General features: G+C 40.1%; 1 protein-coding gene across 1 annotated transcript in view; it reads left to right on the top strand.

The window, feature by feature from the left end:
* The window catches only part of MLIP (muscular LMNA interacting protein), a 113,038-nt gene that overhangs the window by 28,645 nt on the left and 56,622 nt on the right, over nt 1-27,771 (top strand). Inside the window, exons 2-4 of the mRNA XM_049819363.1 lie at nt 15,845-16,003; nt 18,015-18,383; nt 24,308-25,936. Of these exons, the coding sequence (XP_049675320.1) occupies nt 15,845-16,003; nt 18,015-18,383; nt 24,308-25,936 (2,157 nt within the window). The remainder of the gene's footprint in view (nt 1-15,844; nt 16,004-18,014; nt 18,384-24,307; nt 25,937-27,771) is intronic.

Raw genomic sequence — 27,771 nt, 5'->3', positions numbered from 1 at the left:
TATCTACGTCTGGAGGAATCTTGGTTTGCTTGTAATGCTCGAAGGTTTATTATTTATTCATCGACTTCTTAAGTTAGCCTTGGTATGTCAGCTTTCTCTAGCAAAGCATGCTGATGAGTGTTTTCTAGAAAGATTTGACATGTTAGGTTGATGTTGGCAGAGAAACGTGGGTAGCATATGTAGTGCATTATCGCTATACATTTTAGCTGTTGACAGTGACAGAAGCAAGCTGACATTAATGCATCTTGATAAGTGATATTGCAATTACCAGTGTCACTTTTATCATCAACTATGCAAAACATTGACCTAGGACTCTGATTTGATGTTATAATAAATTTGGCATGCATTAACATACATATCACATTGACTTCTTCATGACATATTCCTTGACAGGAGTATGATTATTGTATATTGCTTCAGTTCACTTGTTAGCATTGCCCTTAACATCTCCTTCAGAAGGCAATAATCTGATATTTATTTTTGTGCCTTTTTTTTTTTTTTTTAAAGGTAGAGATAGCATTTATTGGTTCGGATAAACCTTGTGTGGGTGCTGCGAAAGTGTGAACTCAGTCTGAATAGAGAAGAAACGTGAAGCCTTACCAAAGGGTTTATCTTGCCAGTCAGTTTCTATGAGGGATACAGTATATAAAAATTCTTACCCAGAATATACTTTCTAAGTGTGTATTTGTATACTAGTTGTTTCAAAGTGGTGAAAAACAGCAAAACCCCCCTGAATATATTAGAAGAGATACAGAATTCAATGCTGCTGACTAAGAAATCCCGCAAAAGAGTTTTTCGTGATCTTTCAGGCTTGTTTTACCAGATATGAGAGGTCACATGATTGCAAATGCTGGAGTAACACACTCAAACGAGTTATCCCTCGTTAGCGGAGACACATTCTCATGCTGCCCAGGGAAGAAGCAATGGTAGGCTAATTTAAATGAACCCATTTTCTTCACGGTCATTTTTTTGTTTTGCAGTTGCAGATGCTAACAGTGTATAGATGGTTGGTTCACTATCTGTAACCTCCACTGACAGATAATAACCTTTTAAAATAGACTCACAATCATGCACATGCTCCAAGAGAGATAAGCTGAGTATGGATGAAAAAAGCAACTTCTCAAGTGTGCCACTTAGGTAATTATGAGATCTGAAACAAGCTGATAATTTAGAATTTGAACTTTCGATGTGATATGGGATACTTCTTGTGGGACCGTGCCTTTAAATAGTCTTCATGGAATGAAGTATATTTTTAAGTAGGCAGGTGCAAATGTAGCACAGCACATTTTATTTTTGTTTTTACATGATCTCAAAAACTTCATAAAAAGTGGATCAAAATTTAAATTTTTCCCAGGTAACCATTAAAAACTCTAGAGTATCATGTGAGCAAGGCCTAACTTATTTTAACAGGACAAGTATATAGTCTGCTGACATAGCTATTTGCAAAAGCAAATCCCAAATTCTTGGCACTTCGCCTCCACCCACGTAGCATTCTCCTGTCTTTCATTTTGCAAACAGACACAGACAGACAGACAGACACACTCTTTCTACACAAAGCATGCCAGAATGCTCTAATGAATGTTTGAGGTTCTAGTAAACCAGAGGGAAAGTGTAATGAATAAGAAATAGTTTGTACCATATGTAGCAGATAAGGAGCTCTGAAGCAGACCTGATTTTGTTTTTGTAGCAGAAATCCTCTGTATAACAGCCTTTTTTGCTGTTGAATTCTGTCAAGAGCAGCTATGGGCCAGTGCAGCCTTAAATCTGTGTTTGTTCATCATTAGTAAGAAGCCAAACAAAAATGCCGGCCAATTACTTCAAATCTATCTGTGTCCTCAGATGCGTTGTTTTGGAAGAAGAATAAAGGCTGATGAAAACCCTCCAGCCCAGACCCTTCATCTGCAGCTTTCTGGCTTGTTTGTGAACTTCAGGTGCTGCAGTGGGTCTTGGCTGCTCGCTGGCAAAAGGCGGGTGCCTTTGCCTCTCAAAGTTGCCTTGCTTGCTCCTCAAATTCTTCACCCAAGGCCTTAGCTTCAGGATTTTTCTGCTGATTGCTTCCCCAACCCTGGGAGGTCATATCGTCATTATAACGTTCAATGACTGGGTTTGACATTTCTGGCTAGGAAAAAACTTTCTCTGAAGGAAAGTTTCAACCTTTGGCAATTTGTTTTCTGATGCTAATGGAGGAAGACGTGTTTCAAAGCTTACGCTAAAGAACACGTCTGAGAAAGAGACATCTGAAAATAGCCTGGTAGCTGGGGCATTCACTAGCCCTGTAGGAAACGTGGGCTAAGTTTCCATTTTGTCCTTCAGAGAGGCATATTCAAAAGCATTTCTGTCTCTCCATCCTGGTGTTTCTACTAATCAGTCCATCCTGGATTCAGAGAACCTTCCAGATGAAAAGTGGGTAAAAGCAAATATGTTCTGTTAAACGTTTTTGTTCAAGCAAACTGGCTTTTTTATGTGGAAGAAAATACTTAAATGAAAAATTCCTGGTCCACTTCAGAACTGCAAAGGAGATGAGATTTCCTATGTATAATGGCAACACAGAGTCAGCCAAGGCGATCCTACATGCAGCAAACACAGAGTTTGTCTTCTTAACTGAAATTAAAGGCAACCTTTTAAATGAAGGAAATTTTACCAGCTACTAGTATATTCGGTAATTTCCTACTAGGATCTTTTCTGGGAAGCAGAGGAAAAATAGTACTTGGTACAAGAGGGCTTTTGAGTCACTTCCAAAAATAACTTGTTTCATTTCCTTAACTTTCAAACTCTTTTCTCCATGCCAACTTCTGGCTAGTTAACAAACAAGACCTAATAGGCAGGACAGATTCAAAATCAGAGATGGAGCTGTAAGACGTACTGCATGAGGTAACTACTTTTTTGGTAAAATGCATGTTATTTATTACACTTCCTTTAAAAGTCAGAAAACGGGCATTTCACAGAAGAGGACTGATCCTGTGGGTACATCTGCCTTGTGCTTTTCTTGAGTGCCTGAGCTCTCCCGTTGACCTGTAGTCTCTGCTGTAATCAAAACCCCAGCTGGATAATGTTGGCAAGACTGAGCTCCTAATCACTTTTTTTCCTGAAGAAACAGCCGTAGTCAGTAGGAACATAAAATCTAACACCACGAGTAAGACAGAATTTGACAGAAATAGTACAGCAATGTCCTTTTCTCAAAAACTATGTTAAGACAATTTTAAAATAACCTGAATCTTTAGTACGACGTGCGTATAAATACGATTACTTTGCGTTGCCAATGCATTGCAGTTAAGATGTTCTTAATGCACGACTTACAGTTTTAGGGTTTTTGAAATTTTTATTTTTATTTTTTTAGTTTGAGACTAGATATGCTTCTGTATTGTGTAAACCTGTGAAGCTGTTCAGAAGACATTGATTATGAAGCTTTCAGATTGCATGATGCCTTGTGCATACAGATATGAGAACTTTATTAAAAATGCTTGTGATTTCTTAATACTGTGCGTAGGACTTATATAATCTCTGGGATAAGGAATCCTAGCAAGAGTTATTTGTTGAAACATAAGAAGGAGTTTTATTAAGTCCAAATCTGTTTATTATCTGTAAATCTTCTAACTTGTCAAAACATTGGGTGAAAAAATAATACATGAGTTATAGGGTCTTTCCTTTTGAATTTAAATGAAGGATATATATTTGATGTCTGGTTTAATGATCCCTGCTCTTGGAAATGAAAACTTTGACTAATATCTCAAAACAACAAACTGATAACTGAAACACTTTAAGTTTTTTAATTTTCATATTAACCTCCTTATTTATATAATTGGAATTGCAATTTTCATTTCTACCTGAAATATATTTTTCAGGAGATGGATGAAAGATAGAAAGAATCTCTGTTGGTAGCAGATTGTGCATATATAATATTATTTTCCAGAGTTTTGAAGTTGACTTTAACTCAGAGTTGAGTCTTTTTTTGAAATAATGTACATTGTTACAACTGGAGCATAATGATAAATGGTACAGCTCTACTACTAGTAATGACAGAAATAATGTTTAATTGACATCCAAGATATATTTCTTCCCTTTTCAAAGCTAAGACCAAGTTCAGAAATTGCATCCATTTTCACTCAGTTCTCAGGTAAAATTTGACTTATTTCAAGTAACTCTCAGAAAAAAATGGTCCAAAGTAACAAAAAAAAAATCAGCAATTCTTCTGAAGTCTTGAAGGACTGTCCTCAATCCAGACATTTTAGAACATTGCAGTAAGCAAGCAACGTTATCCCTGAATCTGGCAGCTCTGCTCTTAGGAGACTGCAGAGTCATCTGCCGCTAAAGCAAAAGGAGCAAAGGTCTCTTTGAAAGGCTACAGAATTTTGGAATCTAAAAGTGATAGTTTGAAGAAGAGGGTATGTGTCTTTAACTAAGAAAAACCATAGCACAAGATAATCTTGACTTAAGAACACTTAAAATTATCAAAATGCTAAATCGCTGGACAGGAGGAGAGAAAGAGTACATCCCATGTGGCATATGTTAGTTATGTCACTTAATGCACAACCTGAGGGTAACCAGTTCTCCCCGGTGATGAGGGTGGTTTAAGGATCTATATGGAATATATTGGAATTGCTGTCAGGGTCAGCCTTGATTGGACTGAGTTTATTTTGGGGTATTATAGGGAATATGGGCTTTGAAATATTTTAAGGTGATAAAAATGTTTATAAAATCTCTGAAATTGTAGTTCTGGCAGTAAGCTAACTCAATTGCTTCTTTATTCTAAAGCTACGATTATTACATCCATGCCTTCGTCCAATTGCTTAGAATGAAGATGCAACATGAAAGTACAAATGCTTCAGAATCAAGCACTGAATCTACATTCTTTGTTACTACATGCAAAAGTGTTTTCCATTGCATTGTCACCTGCACTCTTATACCGGGAAGTTCTGAAGAAAATCTTGGTAGAAAGTAAATGGCAACATGCAGATTCTTGTTGATTAAAATTAAGTCACCTGCCCTTTTTATAATACTGTGATCCTTTTGGTCAGTTCACAGTATCTATAGTGTTATTTACACATTTTCAGCTGAAAGTCTAAAGTATTCTTTATGACATTGACAGGGTTTTGCTTAAATTTGGAAGACTTCTTTAGAAGCCTGACATTAGTAGCATACTTGGTCATGAAACCAAGCCTAAATGCACTGAGTTTCTCACTTTTCTAGAAGTCTGCTTTAAAATGTTGCAAACCCTGCCATAACTTAAAGGTAGATTGCAAACTGGAAATGGAGAGGAGAGGGACTGAGAAAAACCTAGGTCATAAGAGATCAGTAAGGACAACATAAAAAGAGAAAGGAAAGAATCACTGATCAGTAGATGTGTTAATTGACACCGAAATATAAGACCAAGAGCATAAGGCTAGAAAGAAGGAAAACCTGATTTTGAAAGTAAACAGCATCACTTATATCTCTGTTCTGGCAGATATATGACTTGCAGGGCAAACCCCAAACTTGACTTAGGTAAAGGTGGCCATCTGAATGGGATAGTCCTAGTTAGGAAGAGCTGTTTGGCTGGACTCAAATTGAAGCTTTGATAGATGCCATATGTCATCCCTAGGTAGAGAAACCAAAGAGGCGAGAGTTGTCCTAAGGCTGGCGTGTACTAACTACGCATGTTACCTTCCCTGAACCTAGTCAAATAATGTCATGTGGATGTAGGATATCTGGGAATATATGGCTAAGAAGTTGCAGTTACCCATGGACTGTCAGAATATTTTAGTATAGACAAGGCTATAGGCGCTTACTCAGGGCTGCACAGGAAGCCTGAGGCGAAGTATAGATTTCAGTTTGCAGACTGTCCAGATTTCTTGGCTAAAGAAATTATGCTTGTTCTTGGTACAAAATGTACAGTCTGCTGTGCAAAATCTACTCCTATTCTTTCTCCTACACTCTAAAATATCTGAGGAATGGTACATGACTGTATTTAGCTGAATGATTATGCCAGAGCACAAAACTCAAAATGTTTTTTTTTCTGATGAGACAAAGTCAGGTTTGTAAAATGACAATTCTTCACACAAATGTTTTGTTGGAAAAAATAAGAATAAAATTATTTAATTGGAACAAGTTGAACTATTCTTCCAAATAGATAAAGTCATATGAAAATGACCCTGGCACTGTTAAACATGCAATATTCTTGACATCAAGGAAAGCTCAAGTTAAATGTTTAAAGATAGCTGCTTTTTAATGATTAGCACAGAGAAGAAAACAAGATCCTAAGTTTATCATCCTGCCCTCCTGTGAACATGCAGAAGCCAACAGCCATTCAGCTTTACCTTTTTGTTTATTAGTAGCTGAGTGCCAGAATAATTACTCTTTGTAGCCAGCATTCTTCTGGGCCCACACAGACCTACTCAGAAAATAGCTCGTTAAAAGGACCTCTGAAAATCCTTGCTGAGAAGGGGGAAATATGACCTCTTCTTCAGTTTTATCACACACATTTTTTCACTGCTTTTTTATGTTCATTTTTTACTTATCTCCCAACTGTGCTCTACATACCACAGACAGCAGCTTGGGGAAGGAGGCATCTGAATTATCAGCCCACTGAGTTTTATTAGCAGAGGACAGGTAAGAAAGTTTGTAGATGGGCTCGTATTGATTGTTCATTAAATCCCTTGCGCAGATGACTGTAAAGGGTGGGGCAGTTTCTGATGGGAAGCCTATTGCCGATTATACAGGATGAAATAATCCATTTCTTAATGACTAAAATACCAACTGCCTCCTGCTATGGTTGATTAAAAAGCTGAGAATTTAGTATCTGATATTTCCAGAATACTCTGTGTATCCCTAATGTACCATCAGTGAGAACTCTGTTCTCTACTTTATGGAAAGGAACTGAGGGATCTGGGCTAGCTGGTATTACAAGACTTTCACTGCTGTCTCCTAGAATTGCAGCAGAAAAAAATGACAGCAGATAAACTAGAAGTCCTCGGTCTGGTTATATAAGAGTGGATAAAGACTAAAGTTTTAATTTGCACTTCATGAAATCTATGAAAGCATTTTTTTTTTTTTTAATACATTTTTCTGGTTGATCAAAAACCTGATAAATCCAGATACCAGATGGCTTTTTGGATCTTGAAAATCATATTTGAGAATATGTTATGATCAAGTAGCGAGATAACTCTAAAATGTGAAAGATGTGCTATTATCTGGCATTGATATGTGGGTGCCAGGCGCATAGCCTTTGAAAATTTAAGCTGCACAGCTCTATATCTTTCTTTTTATGCTTTGGATCCCTGCTCCAGGAATATAGCTCCTTAGAAAGACTAATGCCCAGACACAAGATGTAGCAGTTTGGAAAAGGAGGTATCTATTGAAAATGTCATACTTCAGAGATTTCAAAGAAATAAAACCAAAAGTTAATACTACTAGTAGTAGTAATAATAATAATAATAATGGAAGAGTCCAAACACAGGAGACAACGTGACAGAATCTGTGCTGCCAAGGGCAAATCACATCAACCTTTTCTTTCCCCCTGTCAGATCAATTTTTTTAAAATGAAAAGTTACTTTCCGATTAAACAAAACTTGGCCAAAATATTTTAACACTGAAACGCCCTTACTTTTTACAGTTTTAAAAAATGAAAATATTTTTTAAAAACTAACCTGAAAAAGCTATAAAAAATTAAAGGTACTTTTAACATTGTTTAGCTGAGAATAGACGGAAGTAATAAAAGAGTTAAAAGAGAGGAAAAGGAAAATTTAGGGAACCAGAAAGAGTCAAAATGAACGAGGAGACAGCTGCCAGTGCAGAGCATATGCGTATGGTACCTACAGGACGTACGTGAGTAACAGCACCTCTCTGCTTTTTGGTGTTTCAGTGGGAGCTGACTGTATCTTGGGAGAGCAGGTAATGACAGGAGTAATTAACCTGGGGCAGAGACAATGGGCACATTCATGCCACCCAGAGGGAGCTGAATTCTCTGGGTAGGGAGAGACCTCCTGGTGTTTGAAACTGAAAAAAACCCCTGGTTTTCTATGCTGAAAGTGCTGGAAGTGAGAATGAATTTGAGCCTGAACCTGTGGTCCTTCAGGTTCGAGGAGAATATTTTTAGAGTAAGTGCTACAATACCAGGTGACCATGGTATAAAGGGCCATGGTTATTCATTTCTTGCTGTCAGACGTGGATGATAGGGGTGTTCGCACTCTGTGTTGAAGTGTTTTGGCTAGAGTTATACCTGGGGAAACACAGAGAGATTGCCAGTGCTTGTGCGTACGCTGAAATACTGCTAAAGGGCTCTTAGTAACAGCAGGTTCGCGGTGAAGCATTGACAGCCCTGACATCCAGCACATCTTCATCGGAGTCCGTGAGGGATTTCACATACAACTGTTGATGTCGAGCTGTTCAAAGCATAACTCAGCTGCTAGAGTGAGGCTGTACCAGTCCTCCTTCAGCTGTGTGTAAGCAAAGCAGGAAGGCAGTTCTTCAAACGTGAGTAGAAAAGTTGCACAAGTGGGAAATGCTCAATCTCATCTGCTGCACCCAAATCACTACCAAGCCTCCAGGGTGTGGTGAAAGACCAGACATCTTGGGGAACTTATGCGAGCTAGAGAAACACAAAAAGAGATGCCAAAAATCTGTAGTTAATCTAATTGAAGTATTAGCATTCTAATCACAGAGTTATAATGTTGTTAGTTCCTTTTTCCCTGACAGGGGGTCAAGTTGGAGCAGGCACTCATCAAAACCAGTATTTATCACAACATTTTTTATTGGCTAAGCTATTATCATTAATAGAATGAGGCTGTTCTCATTAACGGCGGATAACTATCCACACGGTGCATTTAGTTACTCATTCAGGTCGCTCGTACACTCACGCACTAACTCACAGCTACCCAGCTGGAGCCACAGCTGGGAGGACAACCAGAAGCAGAAGGTTCTGCTGCTATGCCTGTGGCTTCTAGGTGAGTGGTTAGAAAGCTATGTTAGGGGCCTCTTGTTTCTTTCTTTGTTTGCTTGTATAATCCCACAGCCTTTGTCCATGTATAGCAGCTGTGGCCGCCTTGGATGGGGTTCAGCTTGTTCAGTGCTGATGCCAGCATGTCCTGGTGGCCTTCAGCAGATTGGGCCGACTCTTGGTATTCTGAATTTCTTGTGTATTCAGCTGGACCACTCATCTCCTGAGTTTATCAGTTTAGAAAAGACGTCTATGCACTACCTCTCATACTTACCCTCTCTTCAATCTACTGTTTTCTCTTAACACCTCCTCATTGTACTGTTCACACAAATAAATACACATAAATTCACGTGTACATGTCCAGCTACAGTGATGCTCACACTTAAAGTCCAAATGGTGCAATTATTACAGCTCATTCTCAATAATTATACGGCTAAAACTGACCTAGACAAACTTTCTCATTTCTACCACTTCTTTTTTTTCCATGCATTGTTACGGAAGCTGCCAGCATCTCCAGTTCTTTGCAGGGAGGTGTATGATGTTGATGGTGTGGCTTACTTCCCCTGCACTTTTAGCACACTTGAAGTTATATTTCTATGTTTGCTAACAGTTCACTTACTTGTTCTTTCTTCATTGACCAACAAATTCTGTTATATCCAAATTCTATGGTGTTTGGTATGTTTTACATATGCTGGGTACTGGTTCTTTGCTTCCTCTGTTATCCTTAATACCAGCACACAAGGCTGTGTTCCTGTAGTGACTAATAACGGGTGATTTGTGCTTCTAGCCCTAGGGCCTCTACCCTATACTTACATTTTTAAGGCCTCTGCTATTATCTTGTGCTTGTACTTTTGGAGGCATCTGTTAAAATCACCTGGTTTTCTCCAACAGCCTTCAAGCTATGGTTTCCTGATAACATGACATAGTTTTATTAGCACATATATATCTCCTTTTTCTGGAGTCACTCAATAGTTTGTTCACTGTACAAAAATAATGGTCCGTTAGAAGACGCATGCAGGGATATGTGTAGACACAGATGGGACACTGGGCACCATCTGCCCCCAAAATGTCTTGCTCGCAACAATACCGCTGGTGTGCTACCAAACTTGCTTTGCAATGCATCTTTGAAAGGACAACTCTGAGGTGCTCATCTGTGGCGGCAGCACCACGTGGGTTTGACACTCCCGTGGTGGCGAGGGCAGGACTGGCAGTGCTCACTGGTGTGGTGGTGAAACCTCACCACGTATGAACCTCGGCTCCATGGGGAGGGAGCCGGTCTGGCTGAAATCCCTCAACCGCTCAGACTATCTCGAGAAACCAAATGGCAAATGGCGGATGCGCGTTACTGTAAAATTGAAGTTCCTTGCTAGTGTCATCCCACAAGACTGATCTCTCAGCTCTGACAGATGTAAGATGGGATTTATTTCCCTTCCCAGTGCTTGATTTGAAAATTACACCTGCTTACTGATAGGTGCAGCTTTTGGGAAAAGAAAATGAGGGGAATTATATCATCCACATTAATGAATCTGTGCTCCAAGACTGCTGTGAGTATGACAGCAGCATTCTGGGACTCTCTTGCAGGGCTGAAATTGCAAGAAACATTTACAGGAAAAAGAATACAGGTTTAATTTCAATTCTCACTGAATAATTGAGATGGAGTTGTTTAAGAAAAGGACCGGAAAACTGGGATCTTTTGTGCCTCACTACTGTTATATTAATGTGACTAAGCAGTCTGCAGCCTTTTTGTTGGGCAGAAGTATCATGACATTGTATAAGCATATATTATGTATATCAGTGTGTGTGAATGTCTCTGTGTATACACTAGTATGGATACTCTACGTACAAACTCGTAAATCCTATGACCTTGTAAGGACCTAAGTTTAGGTGCAGATATTTTATGTAGCTACAGGCACTGGACTTGGTCTGAAGGCAGTCTTCTGACCACTAACGTATTTGACAAGCGGTCCGTGTGCATGCTAGACAGCACCAGTTTGGTGTTTTGTTTTTTTAAAAATTTTCTTTTGCAATCAGCCTTCAAATTTTTTCAGTCTACTTTTGCCAGTCCTTGACTGCCTTCTATGCAAGGCCAGATGGCAAACCTGGCCATACTACAAACAAAACCTGTGCAAAATCAGCATCGGTATTTCTGGGTCATTTCTGATGGATCCACACAGTAAAATGAAAGCAGGACAGACGGAAGGAAATGGTGATTACCTGCTGAGGGAGTAGCTGGAGGCAGTCTGGGTGTGGGATTGCCTGGCTGCAGGTTTGTGCGTGGGTGATGGACTACCTACAGCAGCTTGGGTTCTTACAATAGAGGTGTTTTTAGCTCGGAAGATCTTGCTTCCTAGAAGGCTTAGGAGACTGGACCAAACAAGAGCTTAAAGGATGTCAGTGATCCTAAAATATGATTTAGAGACCCAGGTCACCATTGGGTCTAATGTTTTATGACCATCTAGTCAAACTGCATTTAATTAAATCAATTAAATATAACAGGCAAGGTACTTTACTCCCCCTTTGCAAAGGAGGAAATTAAAGGTTATCTTTACTTAGTTTTCACTATGCTTAGCTGCATATGCATAGACCAGTATGAAAGAGCAATTACAGTTGTATAAAGTCTGCTGGCCTGAAGAGCTAATTAAAATTATTGTTGAAAAGAAACACTTCAGCTGAATGAGCTCTTGCATTTTGAATAATAGATTACAAATTCATACTATTATTCATTTGCTTTATCTAGTGCTTTACACACCTCGATTTTCAAAAGAGATTTGTCTACGTGTGTGTTTTAGTGTGTGCTGCTGTATTGAAAGAAGCAAAAGTGATTTGCTGAAGGTGATACAATGGGCACATCACAGGGCTTGGGGAAGCTCCTGGACCACAGCTGTCGGTGGGAATTTTGGCACACACTTCAGCTGGGCTGTAATTTCATCCTGGACTTTTGGAGTGGATTTAGCTTTTTCCCCAGAAGTTTTACAGATATAAAGTTGGCGTTCGGTTGATCATCTGCTGCTGTTTGTAAAAGATTTTAGATAAGCCAGAGCTCATATTACACAATAATCAGCTAATCCATATTAGGTTACTGTGATAGCTCGAATAAGTCAGGACGCGAAGATATGCCGCAGATTCTTACATCTCACTAACTGCTAATTTCACCTGTAGCCTTTTTCTCTGTCTTGAGGAGGAGACAATGTCTCTTTGTGGCTTGACTTTAGTCCGAACACAGAAAAGGAGTTTAAAGGGAGGTTACACAACCCGGCGCGTGTTTTCAGATGGCCCCTCTCCCTGGCTGGGCGAGCGGCGCTGGCTGTCCTCTCGCTGTGTGTTAGAGCTATATTTATCACTCAGGAATTGTGGGCATGTGAATTTATGCTCTGACCAAAACAGCGCTTCAGTCAACATGGTTTTATGTCATGATGCACACGCTTGTTATTTTGCTATTATTTTCATATATATATATATTTCCTTTTCGGCCCTTTAAACAAATAAATTAACAGCCTCAAAAGGAAGTACTTGGTATTTAAGAGTGAGGTTTTCTCAGGGTGCCATTTTATTAGCAAAATGACTTACTTAGCAAATCGGTGGAAGAAATGGTAATGTGAACCAGCATATTCAATTTCACTTCAGCAATCTGTATTCCAGAAGGAAATCCTGGGAAGCAATCACTGACAATGGGACATCAATTTAAATCACAAAATAGGCAGTATGCTGAATGCGTATAGAGAATGAGAGAGATTAAATGGAAGTGATCATTTGTCTTCATAAGGTAACCAAGACAATAAAAATGTGCTCTACTATTAAGGACTGTAGAAGCTGTGGTAATGAAAACAATAATTAATATAATTTAAGTTACTATCCCTGAGGCAGTTGTAAATTGATGGTATTAATTATGCAGCAAACCAGTTTGTAAATTGATGACATAGGAAGTCATGGAAGCCATCTAGAATAAGTTTCTCCTTTTGAAGCTATTCTGCAATATATTATGCAGCAGTCTATAGCCCCCAATGGATATTCAAAGGTTATTTATATTAAATTTTCTAATTTATATTCTTCAAAGACCTAAGTAACATGAAAGGATACAATTAAAAACAATCAATTATTTCATTGTGCATAAAGTTGATTATATAATATAAACCAGAATTCATTAACATTAACTTGAATAGACATCCATATGGCATTTTTCTGCGACAGTAACTCTACTGATTCAAGCAAATTACAGCAGCAGGGAATGTATGGCATTGAATACCTTCTGCTGTTACTACTGGTTGTGGAGAAAATATGATAACCTGCAAGAAGGTTTCATACATATATTCATATATATTTGAATTTTAAGGTTATTTTTCTATTATTTACCTCCACATGTCAGAGTGGCTATTAATAGATGTAATTAAATGCTGAAAGTCCAACCTGTTCATTTCTTTGAGTTCTTCAAGAATAGAAACATCAGCCAGTGAGGTATAGTAAATGCGACGAGTATATGAAAAAAAGGTGCAAAAATCCTTTCTCTGACTTAAAAAAAAAAAAGAAAACTATGTAAAGGTTCCTTCTGCTTCACATTGTCCAACTTAAATTTTAAAGCCTCAGAGTATATTTACTTATTTTTTTTTTAAATCTGTAATTAAAAACAACCAGTTCCAAGATGTTTTTAAGCAAGAATTTTTTCTCTTTTGTTTTCACCAGCAGAAATGTTTGCATTTCCTGACCAGTCTTGTGATATTTGCTCATTGTCTAGGTTTCTGTGGTGCAGCCTAGATTGCATGACCAGTTTTACCTGCTAGAAGTTCCTGTTTCCCACTTGCTATGAGTGAATCTAAGAGGAGAGCATTCCTGCACACTGCCTCACGCAGTATCTGGCAACTTAAAACCTTCTGAAATGCAGTAATTCTATTTGCTGGTTTATACTTTCTCAACTCTAGGAAAACTAAAATATATTAGGGGAATATAAAGAATGCCATGCTTTAATGGCATCTTCTGCCTGAAAAAATACTCTAGCTTGCACATCTTTATATGTGGTTTTCAATCTTAGTTTTACCTGGCAAGCAATTTTAATGGTTATTTCCACAATGTGTTTAGGCCAAACACAGCAAGGTCTTCTTCATGTAGTCTTTAATTTTTTTCACCAGTACAGAATTAGGTGCTAGCAAGATCTCCCCATTACTAGGCAATGGTCTGGAGCCTCATAACTTGGCTTTTTGTTTGTATTTCCTTGTTACAAATATGCAGATAAAGTACTGGGAGTTTAGCAATGCTACCACATTTGATTGGAATTTTCTATAAATTGGATTGTGTGTGGGCTTGCTATTTGCACACTTTTTCTCTCTCTTCCTTTTTCTTTTATAAGGAATATTTTGTACTCTGACACAAGAACATCCACTGATAAGAACAGCTGCTGTCAAGTGTCGGAGCATGACGAGAGGGTGAGGTAGAGGGGGAAAATGTTAGTAAAGACGACCGAGGTAGCCAGAGTCACAAGCTGCATTTCCTAATTAGAGACAGAAAAAACCTTATTCTTTCAGAATTAGGGGTGGACACATGTAAATTTATTCTGGGTGTGTCTGACAGCAGAGTTCTCCTAAATTGTAGAGAAAAGAGCAGCTGGCAGTGATTGTATAAATAACCTGACTCTGTTTTGCCCAAGCCCTGGAGGAGACAGCTGTCAGTGGAAGTAACTAATATTTGCTTAGATTTTTTTTCAAAACTGGAAAAAACATTTTTAATGTTCCAGCCATGAGAAGATCGAGTCATGTGAATGTATGCCATAATTCCACTCTGTTCTGTAATTGCTATTTACTTATGGATGCAAATTACAAAGAAGCATAATGCGAGCCATAGCTTTCCAATTTGTTTCGCTTTAAACAAGCAAGACAAAAAAAAAAAGAGGCAAAGCAATAGTCCTGTTTTTCTGTATGATTCAATACAGTTCAAGGCTCTGCATGTTAGAGTTCATTGAAAACACAGTTAACTCCCGTAAGCTTTGAATCAGATGATAAAACAAGGGAAAATCTACACATTCTATAGTTTTGAATCAGAAAGAAGGGTTTTTACATCAACTAGTAGTGGGAAAGTCAGCGTGTCAGGTTTAGTGGTTTGAGATGTGGTTCCCCCGATTTATCTTGCCAAGGCCTTTGCAGTTCCTCTCCCTGATGTGTGGCAAAGCAACTGACAGCTTTATCGTGGTGTGGACTTGGTTTTCTTGTCCAGCATTTCCTGTGAAGGAGATAGAAGCGATGGGAGACCACTGTGATAAAATTGAACGTTTAGGTGAAATTGGCTTCTCTTAGTCTCTCTTCTCTTCATTCAGGTCCTTCGTACACAATCCTAACGAGAGTGCAAGGTGGGGAGGGAGAAATGAGCAGACAGACAGACAATTAGTTGGTGTTTGTGGCTGAATGGCCCAAAGAAAATGGGAGAAGATCCTTTCCTTGAACCAGAATTCATCCCAGATGTTCAGAATTAGCTGCATTTGCTTTAGAAAATGTAAACATGTTTTGCTTTCTTTTTGCAGAGCAAAGGTTTTTCCAGTTTGTTTTAAGTTGTTAAGCAGATACTCTAGGGGCTATAGTGTGTCCAGATACAGAGGCATAATTACATTGTTGTTCTACTAAAGTGGAGTTAAACAGAGATAAAAACAGCCTTGAAATGAATTGAGTATGGTTTTCTGATTCTGGTGTGGAAAATGGAAATAATAACATTATTGAACAATTTTTTTCCTGTCTCCTGTGCCACACCACTAGAATATAGGGGATGTTGATGGGTATAATCAAGGCAGTATTGTCTGTTAAAGAAGACCTTAATATACAATGACCTGATAAAAACAATGACCGGTATAGTTAATAATAGGTTTGTAAGTTACATAGATTAATTAATGTTATTTCAACTCTGACAAAAATAATCTTTATTTGGATAATATAGTTGAACTAATTGTGTATTTTGTAGGTCACTTCTCAAGAATCTGGAACCAAACCACTGACCTTCACATTTGTACCATCCGTTGGACGACTTCCAACTCATTTTGAGGTTGTGGATGTCTCTAAGTTCCTTGTGACAATTCCAGAGGAACCAAAGGATCTGAGCAATCAAGAAATTATAAATAAGGTAGATTTCTGTTTGCACTGATTTTTCCACTCTTTCAAAAGATACAGAAGATTTTATCCTGAGCATCACTGAACTGAAGCTCTTTCCCTTGAACTGTTTCTTGGCTTGGGCTTGGTTTTATTTACCAAGCCTACCAGAGATGCAGAATCATTGCGCAAGAGAAGGCTGTTACCTGCTCAATGGCCTGTCTTGCCTTTGACAGAGTTTCTCTTGGAAGGAAACCCTTGCCCATCTTGATACTGTCCTCTGTCAGGCATGCAAGGCTATATTCTTGGCAGATGAGGGGGGATTCCTTCCTCATCCTCATGGGAGTAAGGGTGGTGTGTGAGGAGTGCTACCTCACAGGAATTGGATGTTGGTCACTGGTTTCAGCAAATGCCAGTGCTGTGGCTTCCAGCAAAGGTGCCAGTCCATTTCATAGCTCTGTAGTAACGCATCAAAGTGGAAGCTTGCTTTTTGTTTTTCAAAGCTTGTCCCCGTGTCCTGTGACAGTGAAGCCAGGAGCACAACATTCCTGGTTCTCCTTCCTTTAGCCAGCCCACAATATTTGTTATTCCCTTCCTGCCTCACAACACTTAACGGCCTCTTATTTTATTCCATGCTGCTTGAAGGGCAACTGCAACCCTCAGGTTAATACTCGTGCTTACGGTGATTCTGCTCTTGTGTAGCAGCTCCTTCCCTGGGACATTGCTGTGGCTGCGGTTCTGGGTACTCTTCCACGTAATAAACTTTTTACAGGATTTCACAGCCCTCTGACCTGAACCTGCTTTAGCATTTTCAGTGTCCTATCTGTCTAAAAAGGGTTAGGTCTGGGCAGAGAACAGATGTGTGTGAAGAGATACGCACTGGATTATTATCCTCAGGATAATTGCATTTCCAGCCACTCTGTATTGGTTTTACTGTAAGTAACGCCCTGGGTAAAGCAGAATCAGGTCTTCCCAACATCTGTCTCCCTGTGTTTCTCTGTAGGCAGAGAAAACTATCCTGGAAGGTGATGCAGTACTTGAGGCCTTCATAGCACTGATTGCTCCCTTTTCTAAAAGGTCTAGTACCTGAACGATGTTTAAAAAAAAACAACCAACATCAGATAATGAAAATAACACCTCCAAAGTCATACTGGTGGATTCCCCTTTATGGTCCAATATTTTTTTTAAAGAACTGATCTCCAGGGACTTGTGGAGCTGTAAGTGAAGTGGAAATTTGTAATTATTGTATTCCTCAAGCAGGATTCAAATATGAGCCCCACCTACAGGCTTTCTCTTGCAGTACACCATATTTTTATTCTTTTTACCTGATTCCTCCTTCAAGAGAAATATGATTTACCATAGCAGTTTCAATACTGAATGATTTGGTGATGTGTGCATCATACGCCCAGCTTGCACTACTCCTGCTCTCATCCAAAGCGTGCTTAAGGAGTTACACACTGGAAGTGGAAATGGCAGAAAATATGAAGAACAATTGTGGTCTGTGCTGAGAAGCTTGAACATACAGTAAAGCTCTCTGACCTCGGATTCTTTGTCTGCTCTCTTCAGAGAATGCCCTGGCTTAAAGGCCTTTGTTTCTTCATTAATATGTATAGGTTCTGTCCCAGATTTGTCTGTCAGGCTCCTCTGAGGAGCATTGTCTGCTCCCGTGGATCCCGCGGTCGGGACGCCTTCCCATCGTGTCTGGCGTAGTCTGGTCTGACAGCTCATTCGGCTTGACTGCACCCTCCTTTTCGGTTCCCGCGCCAGCCCCGGGCTCGGGCCGTCGTTGTGCTCAGAGTCCCCCGTTGCTCTGCGAGTTGGTGGGAAGGCAGCCCCTGAATCTTCGGCTGGGGGGGCTGGAAGCAGGAGGCTCCCTGGGGAGCTGGTTGGCTTCTGCTAGGTGCTCGTGCCCAAATTCTTCATTCACCCTCTGTGCTTTTGGTAGAGCAGTGCCAGCCACTGCCGCAAGCCAAAATGACTTTGCATTTTGGGGAACACAAGTAAAATGCAGGTAATTGGGATCTTCTTCCTTGTATCTTTTACAGTCTCATGCAGTCATTGATGAGCTGGTCTTAAAGAGTGGGGCCAGACAAGACTGCGTCCCCACCGTCCGTCCAGACAGCACCCGAACGGCTTTCTGGTCCCCGGCGTGTAACTCGAGCAAAGGAGAAATGCAGGAGAATGACCTTTTTAAGGCTGAGTTTATCCTGATTACGGACTCTGGTGATGAAGATGAAGTAGCCGCTGCCTCAAGCAACGTCCACCGGCCTTCCAACGGCTACGGTCCCATCAGCGCTCAGCTGCTGGCCACGTCCCACATTTCCCCTGGCACCGGAGCAGGGAGATGTCCTGGTGACGGGCACGTTCCAGGTCCTGCGCTTTCCCACAGCGCTGCTGATCCACAGAAACAACAGGTAACCTGCTCTTTAGAGCTAACTTTTGCTTTCTAAAGCTTTCAGGTCATGGGCACTGAGTCAGTTTGTAAAGCAGCTTGGCCAATTTATTCTTTAATTAGCATTTTTGTTGGCCATTCCTGTAATATTTGGACTCTAAGGAGGTGTCCCAACCCCCTCCGACGCCTTTCCCTATGGCCCTGGTAAATACATGGAGCAGGTAATGCAGATCTATTGTTCTTTCCTTTAAGAGCAGCTCATCATGACAGTAAATTAATCAGAAGCTGTTAGATTCCTAGCTAGTCTAAATTGGCTAAGGTCATTGAAATCAATGGAGCCTGTAGATCATTTGAATTATTAGCATCAGACTTCTCAGGCCTAGGGTTTTTTTCTTCGCACCTGCTGCAGGCCTTTATGCTAGAGAAAGAGGCTGTAAAAATTCCTATTATTCTGATTGTTAGTTAGCACTGACTTTGCACAGGTGTAAAGAACTAATGAAGATGAAAGGTCCATTTTATGTTGATCTTTATAGGGCACATTTATCGATTTATTAAAATTTTAAATTGTCACTGGGAGAATTCAAAAAAGTGACTTTGAAATGTTTCATTTTCAAAAGGCATCAATCTGATTTACCGCATGAAGAGTTAATGTCTCCCATCTTGGAAAGAGCACTGATAGTTTTCAAGGTTGTATATGCAGTGGAAAACTCTACCTTTAGCAAAATAGCAACATCCTTCTCACATGGAGTAAATTAGGACATTTCCTTTGACCTCGACAGGATTTCCATCAGCTGAAAATGCAATTCTTTATCGATAGTTTAAAAAAAAAGTTAAGTATGACTACTTTGTCTCTGAAAATGAATAGGAGTTTCTATCTTGTGTTGAAATACTTGTGCTACTCAATTTTTCATCAAATTCAGTGTCAATTTTTGATTGAGGAAATTGTGAATAAGAAATCCACTCTCGTTTGGGATTCACAGCATTGTGAAATATTCATTTCTTCTGAGAAGCTCCCAGTGAAGTCAGTGAGAATTTTACCAGGGGAGGGTATAAAGGTGTAGAAAAATCTATGTAGAGGAAGCAGCTTGTGAAAGAGTAATTGTCCTAGGGAAACACAAATTTACTTCAGCAATGTTCAGTATGCAGATTCTGCCAGGATTACTTGGGTGGTTTCTTTAAAAGCTATTACAGAAATTGGGTGGATTTTTTGTAAGACTGTATGGAAAATTCATATGCTGTAATGATGACTTGACATGTAAACAGGGATTTGCCTGGTAAAGTAACAGAAAATACAGATTGCACAGAACAAGAAATTAAAGCCTAACTTTACTAACTGTTCACCTGAATGTGAAGAGAGGTAGTATGTAATATGGGTAATGCATATCTCATCATTATTCTTAAGTCACAAGTTTTCAAGACAGTAAGTACTTCCTCAGTCTTCATTATCTAAATATCTCTAGTTGTCTCTAGGATGGTTTTACTAGGCTACTTTTCACTGATGTTCTGATTCTTCTTTGGTGTTTCCTTAGGCATCACTCTTTCTAGCTTACTATCTAATGAAGTATCATCAGTTCAGAAATGAAGAAAAATTACAAAAAGATTAAATGTATGCATTCGTTATCTGTTGGTAGATTTCCTTTGTACAAAGGATTCCATATAGGGGCTACCTTGTCTGTTCTTGGATTATAAGCGCAGTATGATGTCCCACTTAAGAGTTACTACATATAACATTATGTTCATTTAAAAGCATAATTAGACTATGCATTTCCTGTCAGAGATAAGAAAAACAAGGACCAGCATTGGGGACCATTGGTGTACAGGGGATCACTCTAACTGAACCAGAGGGCTCCTACAGCTTCATTCATTTCTGACTTTGTTTAAATGAAAGAAAAAAAGAAGAGCATTGAAAAAAAAGGAAGCTTTTGTTCTTCTTTGAGGCATAAAGGTCCTGACTGATGTTGGAAAATGCCACACTATATTCGAAGTCTGAAAAAGATAATAAGTTTTAAAAAAAAAGATCAGTTATTCTGGTAATATTTGGAACATTTGGTGATAGTTTACTGTTTATATATTGTGTTTGATTTTGGTTTTTTTGTTTGTTTTTTTTTTTTTAAATGTTGAAGAGTGTCTAGTCAGGCAGACTGACTCCTGTCTTTGGGAGTTTACCCTTTGGGATAAGGGGGATATCTGCTCCCCTGAATGCTAGGACGTGAACTCAACTTGGAGAAACTTCTTGACTCGCTGTGGGGATCAATAGCCAGAAGGCTTTTATAGCTAGTCAAAGTCACTTGACACTCCTCTGTCCAGTGCATGTCATCTGGTTTGGCTTTTCCAGACAAATCAGTCAAGACTCCCTACAAACTCCTGCCATCACCAGGAAGAATACACATTCCTTGTTGGGAGAAACTGGACTGTTCTGAATTGCATCTATATTAATTGGGTCTCAGCTCACAGTCTGATTTACTGTGCTGTCTCCAGAGATTTTGTCAAGTTTTCCACAATCTCCAGCACTTCTTTCTGACTTTCTGGTTCTCAGGTTTCAGGCTTGTTAGGGAATTTATTTTTTCCTATCTATAACCAAATTCTAGTGAGATCAAAGCATGGTTAACTGGCCCCAGGACCAGGCCTACATCGAGCCTATCATCTTTCGGACATGATTTTTGCCTTTTGGGCTCTCAGTGTGTCACACTCTTTCCTTTTCCTCTTTGACCAGCACATCTCTCAGGGTCTTGCTGGTATAAGTAACCAAATTTTTTTGTGCCCTTCCAAAACAATGCGATCTCACCAGAAAGACCACTTGCCTTGTGTCCAGATCAGCTCTGCCATTTCAAATGTACTGAAGGTCTCCCCTGCAAGGCTCAATGCTAAGACTATGACCTTTTTGATATTTCTGGGATCATCATCTATGAGGCATAAAGATAATTTTCAAGTTCCTTGATCCCTTTGTGCTACAGTAACCTTGCCACCTATTTCAACTTTCTTTATACACTTTTGAGAGATGTATATCTGAGGTGCTCCTGAGAAGAGAAAAAGGCTTGCAGTTGAGTCACAGACCAAAGGAACACAAATCTACTTCGGTCACTCACTTCCTCTGCACTAACCCAGTGCAACTACAGAAGTGTTTTAAACCAGTAGAGAAACTGAACAGAAAAAAAAGGCCAAAAAAAAATTCCACTGATCGAGGGAAGTTATTATATCTCACCTACTGGCACTGGTGAGGCTGCACCTGTAAAAGCCTGCTCAGTTTGGTGGCCACTCACCCCCAAATTCAAGAGTTGTGAAGAAGGGAATGGGGGTCCTGCACAAAGCTATAGATGTGGCTGGAGCACGTGAGCTGAGGCTGAGACCTGGCTTTGTTGACTCCCACCAAGAGGCAAGCCAAGGAGGTGTCTAGGAACAGTCCACCACTACTTGAAGGGCAGTTACAGAGATGACAGAGCCAAACTCTTCTCAGCAGTGGCAGGTGAGACAGCAATGGCCACAAATTGAAGCATGGGACATCCCAGCTGGACATCTGGAGAAGCTTCCTCACTGGGAGGTGGTGCAGCACTGACACAGGCTGCCCAGAGGGTACTGGAGCCACCTCCGTTAGGGGCTTGAGACTTGGCGAGACATAGCCACAGCCGACCTGACCCACTGGTGGTGGTGTCTCACCTGCTTTGGGTAGGAGGCTCGACTAGATGACCTCAAGAAGTCACTTCCAACCAACTTTGATTTTGATTCTCTGATCCTGTAAACTCGAGGCTGATCATCTGTAGATGTAATACAAATAGCAAAATCTTTTCAGAAGACTTGAATAATGGCTCAATTAGCTCAGCATGTAAATGTTCAGTGGTGTTCAAACTGGAAGACGACTACTGCAAAATGTCTTTATCATACTTGAAGAAGAATATTTATCGTTTGTTACTATGAACATTTTCCTAGCTGCTTATAAATATTGCTTATTAACTTTTAACTAACTAGAAGTCATTGCACATCCTGCTCTTTCATTATGGAGTTTCACATTCATTCCTCATTTTCTTTTATTGTTGTCTTTGTAAGGGAAGTTTATCTAATCTATTTTGAAATATAGAGATTTCATTCCTCAGTTTTGTTTTGGTAGTTGATCAACTTCCAGAACTCATTATTAAAGTCAGGGGGCTGCTCCAATTTATCGGATGTATTACCATGCTACTTTTGAACTCGTTAAATAATTTTATGTTTCATGACTTATTTAAAAATGATTTTTCATAATGTTTAAATATTGATAAATTATTCTCAATTTCTGGTATTTTTTCTTATTCTTAATTAGCGGCTTTTCCAACAAGAGGCATAATTTCTTAATCCAATAGAATATATGGTACAATGATATCAAGGATATTAATTTTTATATTCCAATATTTGCCCTGTATACATCCGTTGGCTTTCTACTTTGAAATGGGATACCTTAACACATGTATAAAATAATGGGAAGTTAGTGTGGTTGTAAAGGCATCCTGATGGCTGGTGTTTATTTCTATAAATCAAGGCATTGCCTTAGCTCTTCTGAAGGATCTTATACAAAAAGTGTCTTCCGTTTACAAGCCTTGCTACTTATATGGTATCATTTAGCAGGAAGAGATCACTTATTTTAAGTTATAAGGGCTAATAGGGTTCTGATGTGCCTGTTTAGCCCATGTTTAGCCCTTAAAAGCTGCTAAGTCTTGCTATTCTGTCACAGCTTCTTCCAGCACGTAGTCTCAGCTGAAAATCATTTGATTTGTTCTTATTTTTGTTTTGTGATGTATCAATACTATATGACATGATAATAATTATCATCATCATAATCATCCTCATGATTCCTCTTTCTTATAGGGAAGACATTTGTATTCAAAAATATAACTCATATGCTGAGCCACAGCCAAGTGCAGGTCATGTATGTAGAAACTGAATGGTATAATTGTCTTTTATAGAATTGCATAATTTTTTCAGGATATCAAACAGTAGAGAAATAGGTGGGTTTGTATTTATGTAAAGTTTGTAGGGATTAGAGTCAATTTCCCTGCTTTCAAATTGCCCAGTCAAAAGTTAGGGGATAATTTGTAGCCTTTTGGTTTTACAGTTGACTTAGCTCACTATTTCATACTGATAGGTTTTACTCATATTGTGTATACTGCAGTTTTTAATTGCAGCATTATAACGACTTGGAAGATTTTGAGACAATTTCTTTCTTTAGAAGCATAAAACTGTATAAAAGGTTGATAATATACTTGTATGCTCTAATTAGTTTTGACAAATCCTAATTAGAATAGACCTTAGAAAAAAGGCTCTCATGAAAGAGCTCATTACTGTTTTATTAGTGTATTGTAAGACTGTGGAGAAGGGGATAAGGACTCTTATATGCCTGCAAACTGTCAAATGCACTGCTTTGTGAATGACAAGAGAAGTGAGAAACAAACTGGATGTCTGATTTAAGTAGTTCTGAGCAAATTTCTTGTTCTGATATCACAGTGCTGCAGAAGGTGTTTACTGAATAAGAAAATGGGTACTTGACTTGAATCTCATTTACAGAAAGGGCACTTTCCACTGAACTGGTAAAGTGAGATGGGACAATATCGCAATTTTCTCACTTTCTGTTGTGTTTATACAATGCGAATGGCATCACATGATTCTGGACACTGATGGCACAGCTGTCTTGGGTTTTAACTAAAATGAAAAATACAGTAGCCTTGAAACCTTGTTTATGTCAACAAAACCGAGGTCTCATAAAAATAAAGTAACACGAAACTTGTCTGCTCTCAGTCACCTCACCTGAGAGCCTTATCCATCAGGCTGTATCCCTGAGTTTAAGACAGCCCTGTGCTTTTAACCCACAGAGCAATACTAACCAAAACACTGTATGCATGACCACAGGACTGTAATGTGGGGTGCTTATCAGTTCCACAGGTTCCGCCTATATTAATATTTCTGTTTTTCTTTTTTCTCCAGTTAATTTCTACTCTTTCCATCTCTGATCATCTTTCCTCTAAACCACCTGCTGTCCACTTAATTTCTCCAACTAATCAGAAAGTAGCGTGTGGTGCCATGGTTAACCTGAATCAAGCCTCTTCGCTGGAAGACTCCCGTAACAACTGGCAGTCAGCAACTGGGTCTTCTAAGCAAGATTCATCTCTCTACTTTCAGTCTGCTTTCCATAGTTCACCTCCCTCCATGTCTAAAATATCCTCTTCTGCATCAAACAGTTGTTACTCCACTCCTCGATTGTATGGTAACATACAAACTCCAAGCCTCTATACCCCTGGCTGTGTTTGCAAAACGGGAGAGTTCACCACATCCTCTGTTCCAGCAAAGAGCCCGAGTCTTCCCCCCCATCCTCCACGTTCAGCTGAAATTCAAGGATCTTCAGCTCAGTCGTTATCCCCCCGTTCTTCCAAAAGGTTGAACGCTTTAGCTCCTGTCCCTGTACACATAATAACACATTCATTATCTCCTAGTCCTAAACCTTTGTCTCCACCCTCTCTTTATGGCTCCTGTTCAACCGTATATAGTATAAATGAGCCTTGCACACAAATGTCATCTAGAGGAAATTTAGCAAGGTCAGGAGTCAGATCCCCTCTGCCAACTAGACTCACTCTCTTAACAGCTATTTTGAGATCAGGCTCTTCTCAACGGAGACCGCTTTCTCCTGCTTCTTGTCCTACGTTTTCTCCTAGCTCCCTTGGTTCCTCAACACTTACAATAGATCAGAAGTCCAAAACAACTCCTCCAACCCCCAGGAAATCTGTTTCAAGCCCTCCTATAAGGCCAGATTCTCCCAGTGGAGAGGAATATTGGCGTTCAGGATGGGCTCAGCATCTGCCTTTACCCTCCAAGCCTCATTCCACCCCTCGGACAAGATCCCTTTCTCCTAAAAAGCACCTTCCAGTCAGAATGCTTTCTCCAGACTCCCCAAATCCTCTGTCATCCCCTGTCTCCTCCCGTAGAAAAGCAGTTTCCTCTCCAGGTTCGCAGTCCACGCTGCCTCCTCCTTGTGTCCCAGCACCCTCTTCCCTCGCACACCCTGTCCCTCCTTCTCCAGAAGGGCTGTGGTATGCTGAGTCCCGGTCCTCTGTACCTCAGAAGTCTCAGAGAGTACACACTTACTCGCCCATCTTTACCTGCCGGTCATACCCCTTGCTTTCTTCTACCACTCTTAGTGGCACATTCTCCCCCACCCTAGAAAAACACTCATCTCCTTCCCCAGGTCTTTTGTATTCAGCGTCTAGATCTAAATCAGATTCATCCCAAACGCCTGTTCAGGAGACGAGTCCCTCCTCTCCTACCCCTTTAAGTCTCTCAAAGCAGTGGTCTCTCTCACAGCCTCATCCCACTCCACCGGTTCCACAAACTGGTAATATTAATTCCCGTCCACTGCAGCTTAATTCTTCATCGGTGCACACGAATTATAGGTGTAATTCCTCCTCTCTAAGACCTGAGCAATCTGCCACCTCACCGGTGTTAAAGTGCAGATCTCCTGTCTCGGACAAGTCACGAGGCACACTGCCATCAAGACCCAGAGAGCTGACTTCACCACAGTCTTTTTCCCTGCCTCCTGACCATGAAAACATCAAACCCAAGGTACTCTTGGTGCATGCTTATTTTCTAATAGTTCTTTGTCCCTGTAGGAGAAATCACATCTGCGTTGCACAATGCTAGTAAAATAAATGGGCTGTGGAAAAAATGTTTAAAAAGGAACAGTTATTGTATTGATAGTGAAGATAGCAAAGACTTAAATCCTACCATATCAAATTGCTAGCAAATGTTCCATATTATGGGGAAGATGCTGTAGGATTCCTTTAGCATAAAATGAAATACTCTGTTCATGAGTGGGAGGAGATACTACTGAAGATGGATTTGTGGCCAGTGCCTCTGATATACATTTGGTGCACGTATTTTTGAAGCTCACCTAAAACGCTGGTGTGTAAAAAATAAACCATAAACCATGTTGTATATACCCCATGCTAATGTCAATGTGCAGGTATTCCTACTGAAAGGAAGAGAAATATGGTGATCTTAGGTGCAGGGCCGAGCTAGAAGCAGCTTAACCTCATTGATGTGAAGTGGCGGTTCCAGTGACAACTGATTCCCCAGCACCTCGTCCCACTTGTCCCCCCGACTCCCCAGGAGGTTGGACTCTGCCCGGCCACTCTGGGACCAGCCCAGAGGCACGGCTGAGTTCAGCCTGAGCCGGGACTTTGGGGTCAAGAGCCAGAGAGGGAAGACAAGGACAGTCTTCTGCTTCTTCCCTTTCTTTGGTACTTCTCTGATCTTGTGCTAGACAGAGGATGAGGGGGAAAAAAAAAAAAAAGCCAAGATTCCTACAACACGAACTACTGCAAATATGAAAGTCTCACACTCAGGGATCAGCCACGTTCCCGCTGTTCATCATCCAGGCGCAGGTGGGGGAGCCCCAGCAGAGTGAGAATAAGCAATGCTGGTGATTGCTGCAGGAGGGCTTGGGAACCAGTCACGCTTTAAACCTAAAGATAAATCTCAAGAATGGGAAGGGGAAGGAAAGGAAAGCTGATCAGAAAACACGCAGCAGGTAGGTGAAAACAAAAGGAACTGCTATGCAAAAAGGAAGAGCTGGTGGCAGAAGACATCAGAGCTGCAGAAAGTTTTCCAACCTCTTTTATCTCTGCACACTGTGCTTCCTCTTGCTGATACCTGAGCTTTGCCTATCACCGAAAAGCTATGGTAGTTTATTGATTTATTTGTTCACAGCACAAAATTACAGCCTGGTCTGCCAAATCAATTTGTGTCAAATGTGTTCCTAACAGCTTGGCCATGTCAGGGGAGACTTGAACTGCTTGGAAAATGTTAATTGAAAATGAGAGGTTTAAATCAGCACAAAGTAGCAATTGTCATGACTGATTCTTTTAAAAAACAAACAGCCGAGGGGAACCATTGTGCCAAGCACAGCTGTACAGTGTCACTACCCCCTGCCAGTATCAATGAAACAAAAAGAGAAATGAAATTGTAGAAATTCCAAGAGAGAAGCCCCCGAGACAAAACTGGAATGCATGACTGAGCCTGCAGATTGCAAAGCAGTTGTGGTTTCTGCTAGTCAGTGCGATGAGCACTGTGAGAGACCCTGGCAGGAAAGAAATTCTCTGCTTGTGACACAGAGATTTTGCCCGTGTTTATATTTGCAGGGGTTATTACACCCTTTCTGTCTTTCCTACTGTCCCTTTTCCTGCTAATTCTGCTTTATCATGTGATATGGTGGCACTTTTGAAACTGCCCCACCACCCCATGGGGACTGGGAGAGTATACACCAGTTTAAGAGACTTGGGCTGTTACTCTGGTGAAATTTTTAATCTCAGCGCCAACGCTGGCTCCACTGGCGATGTGGAAGATCTGAAATCTCTAAATCAAATGCAGCTCAGTGTTCAGTGCAGGAAAGGTCTCTT

The sequence above is a fragment of the Accipiter gentilis genome, chromosome 16 (genome assembly GCF_929443795.1).
Source record: "Accipiter gentilis chromosome 16, bAccGen1.1, whole genome shotgun sequence".
NCBI lineage: Eukaryota > Metazoa > Chordata > Aves > Accipitriformes > Accipitridae > Astur > Astur gentilis.
The sequence above is the reverse complement of the archived record's forward strand: the minus strand, read 5'-3'. Positions and strand labels throughout refer to the sequence as shown.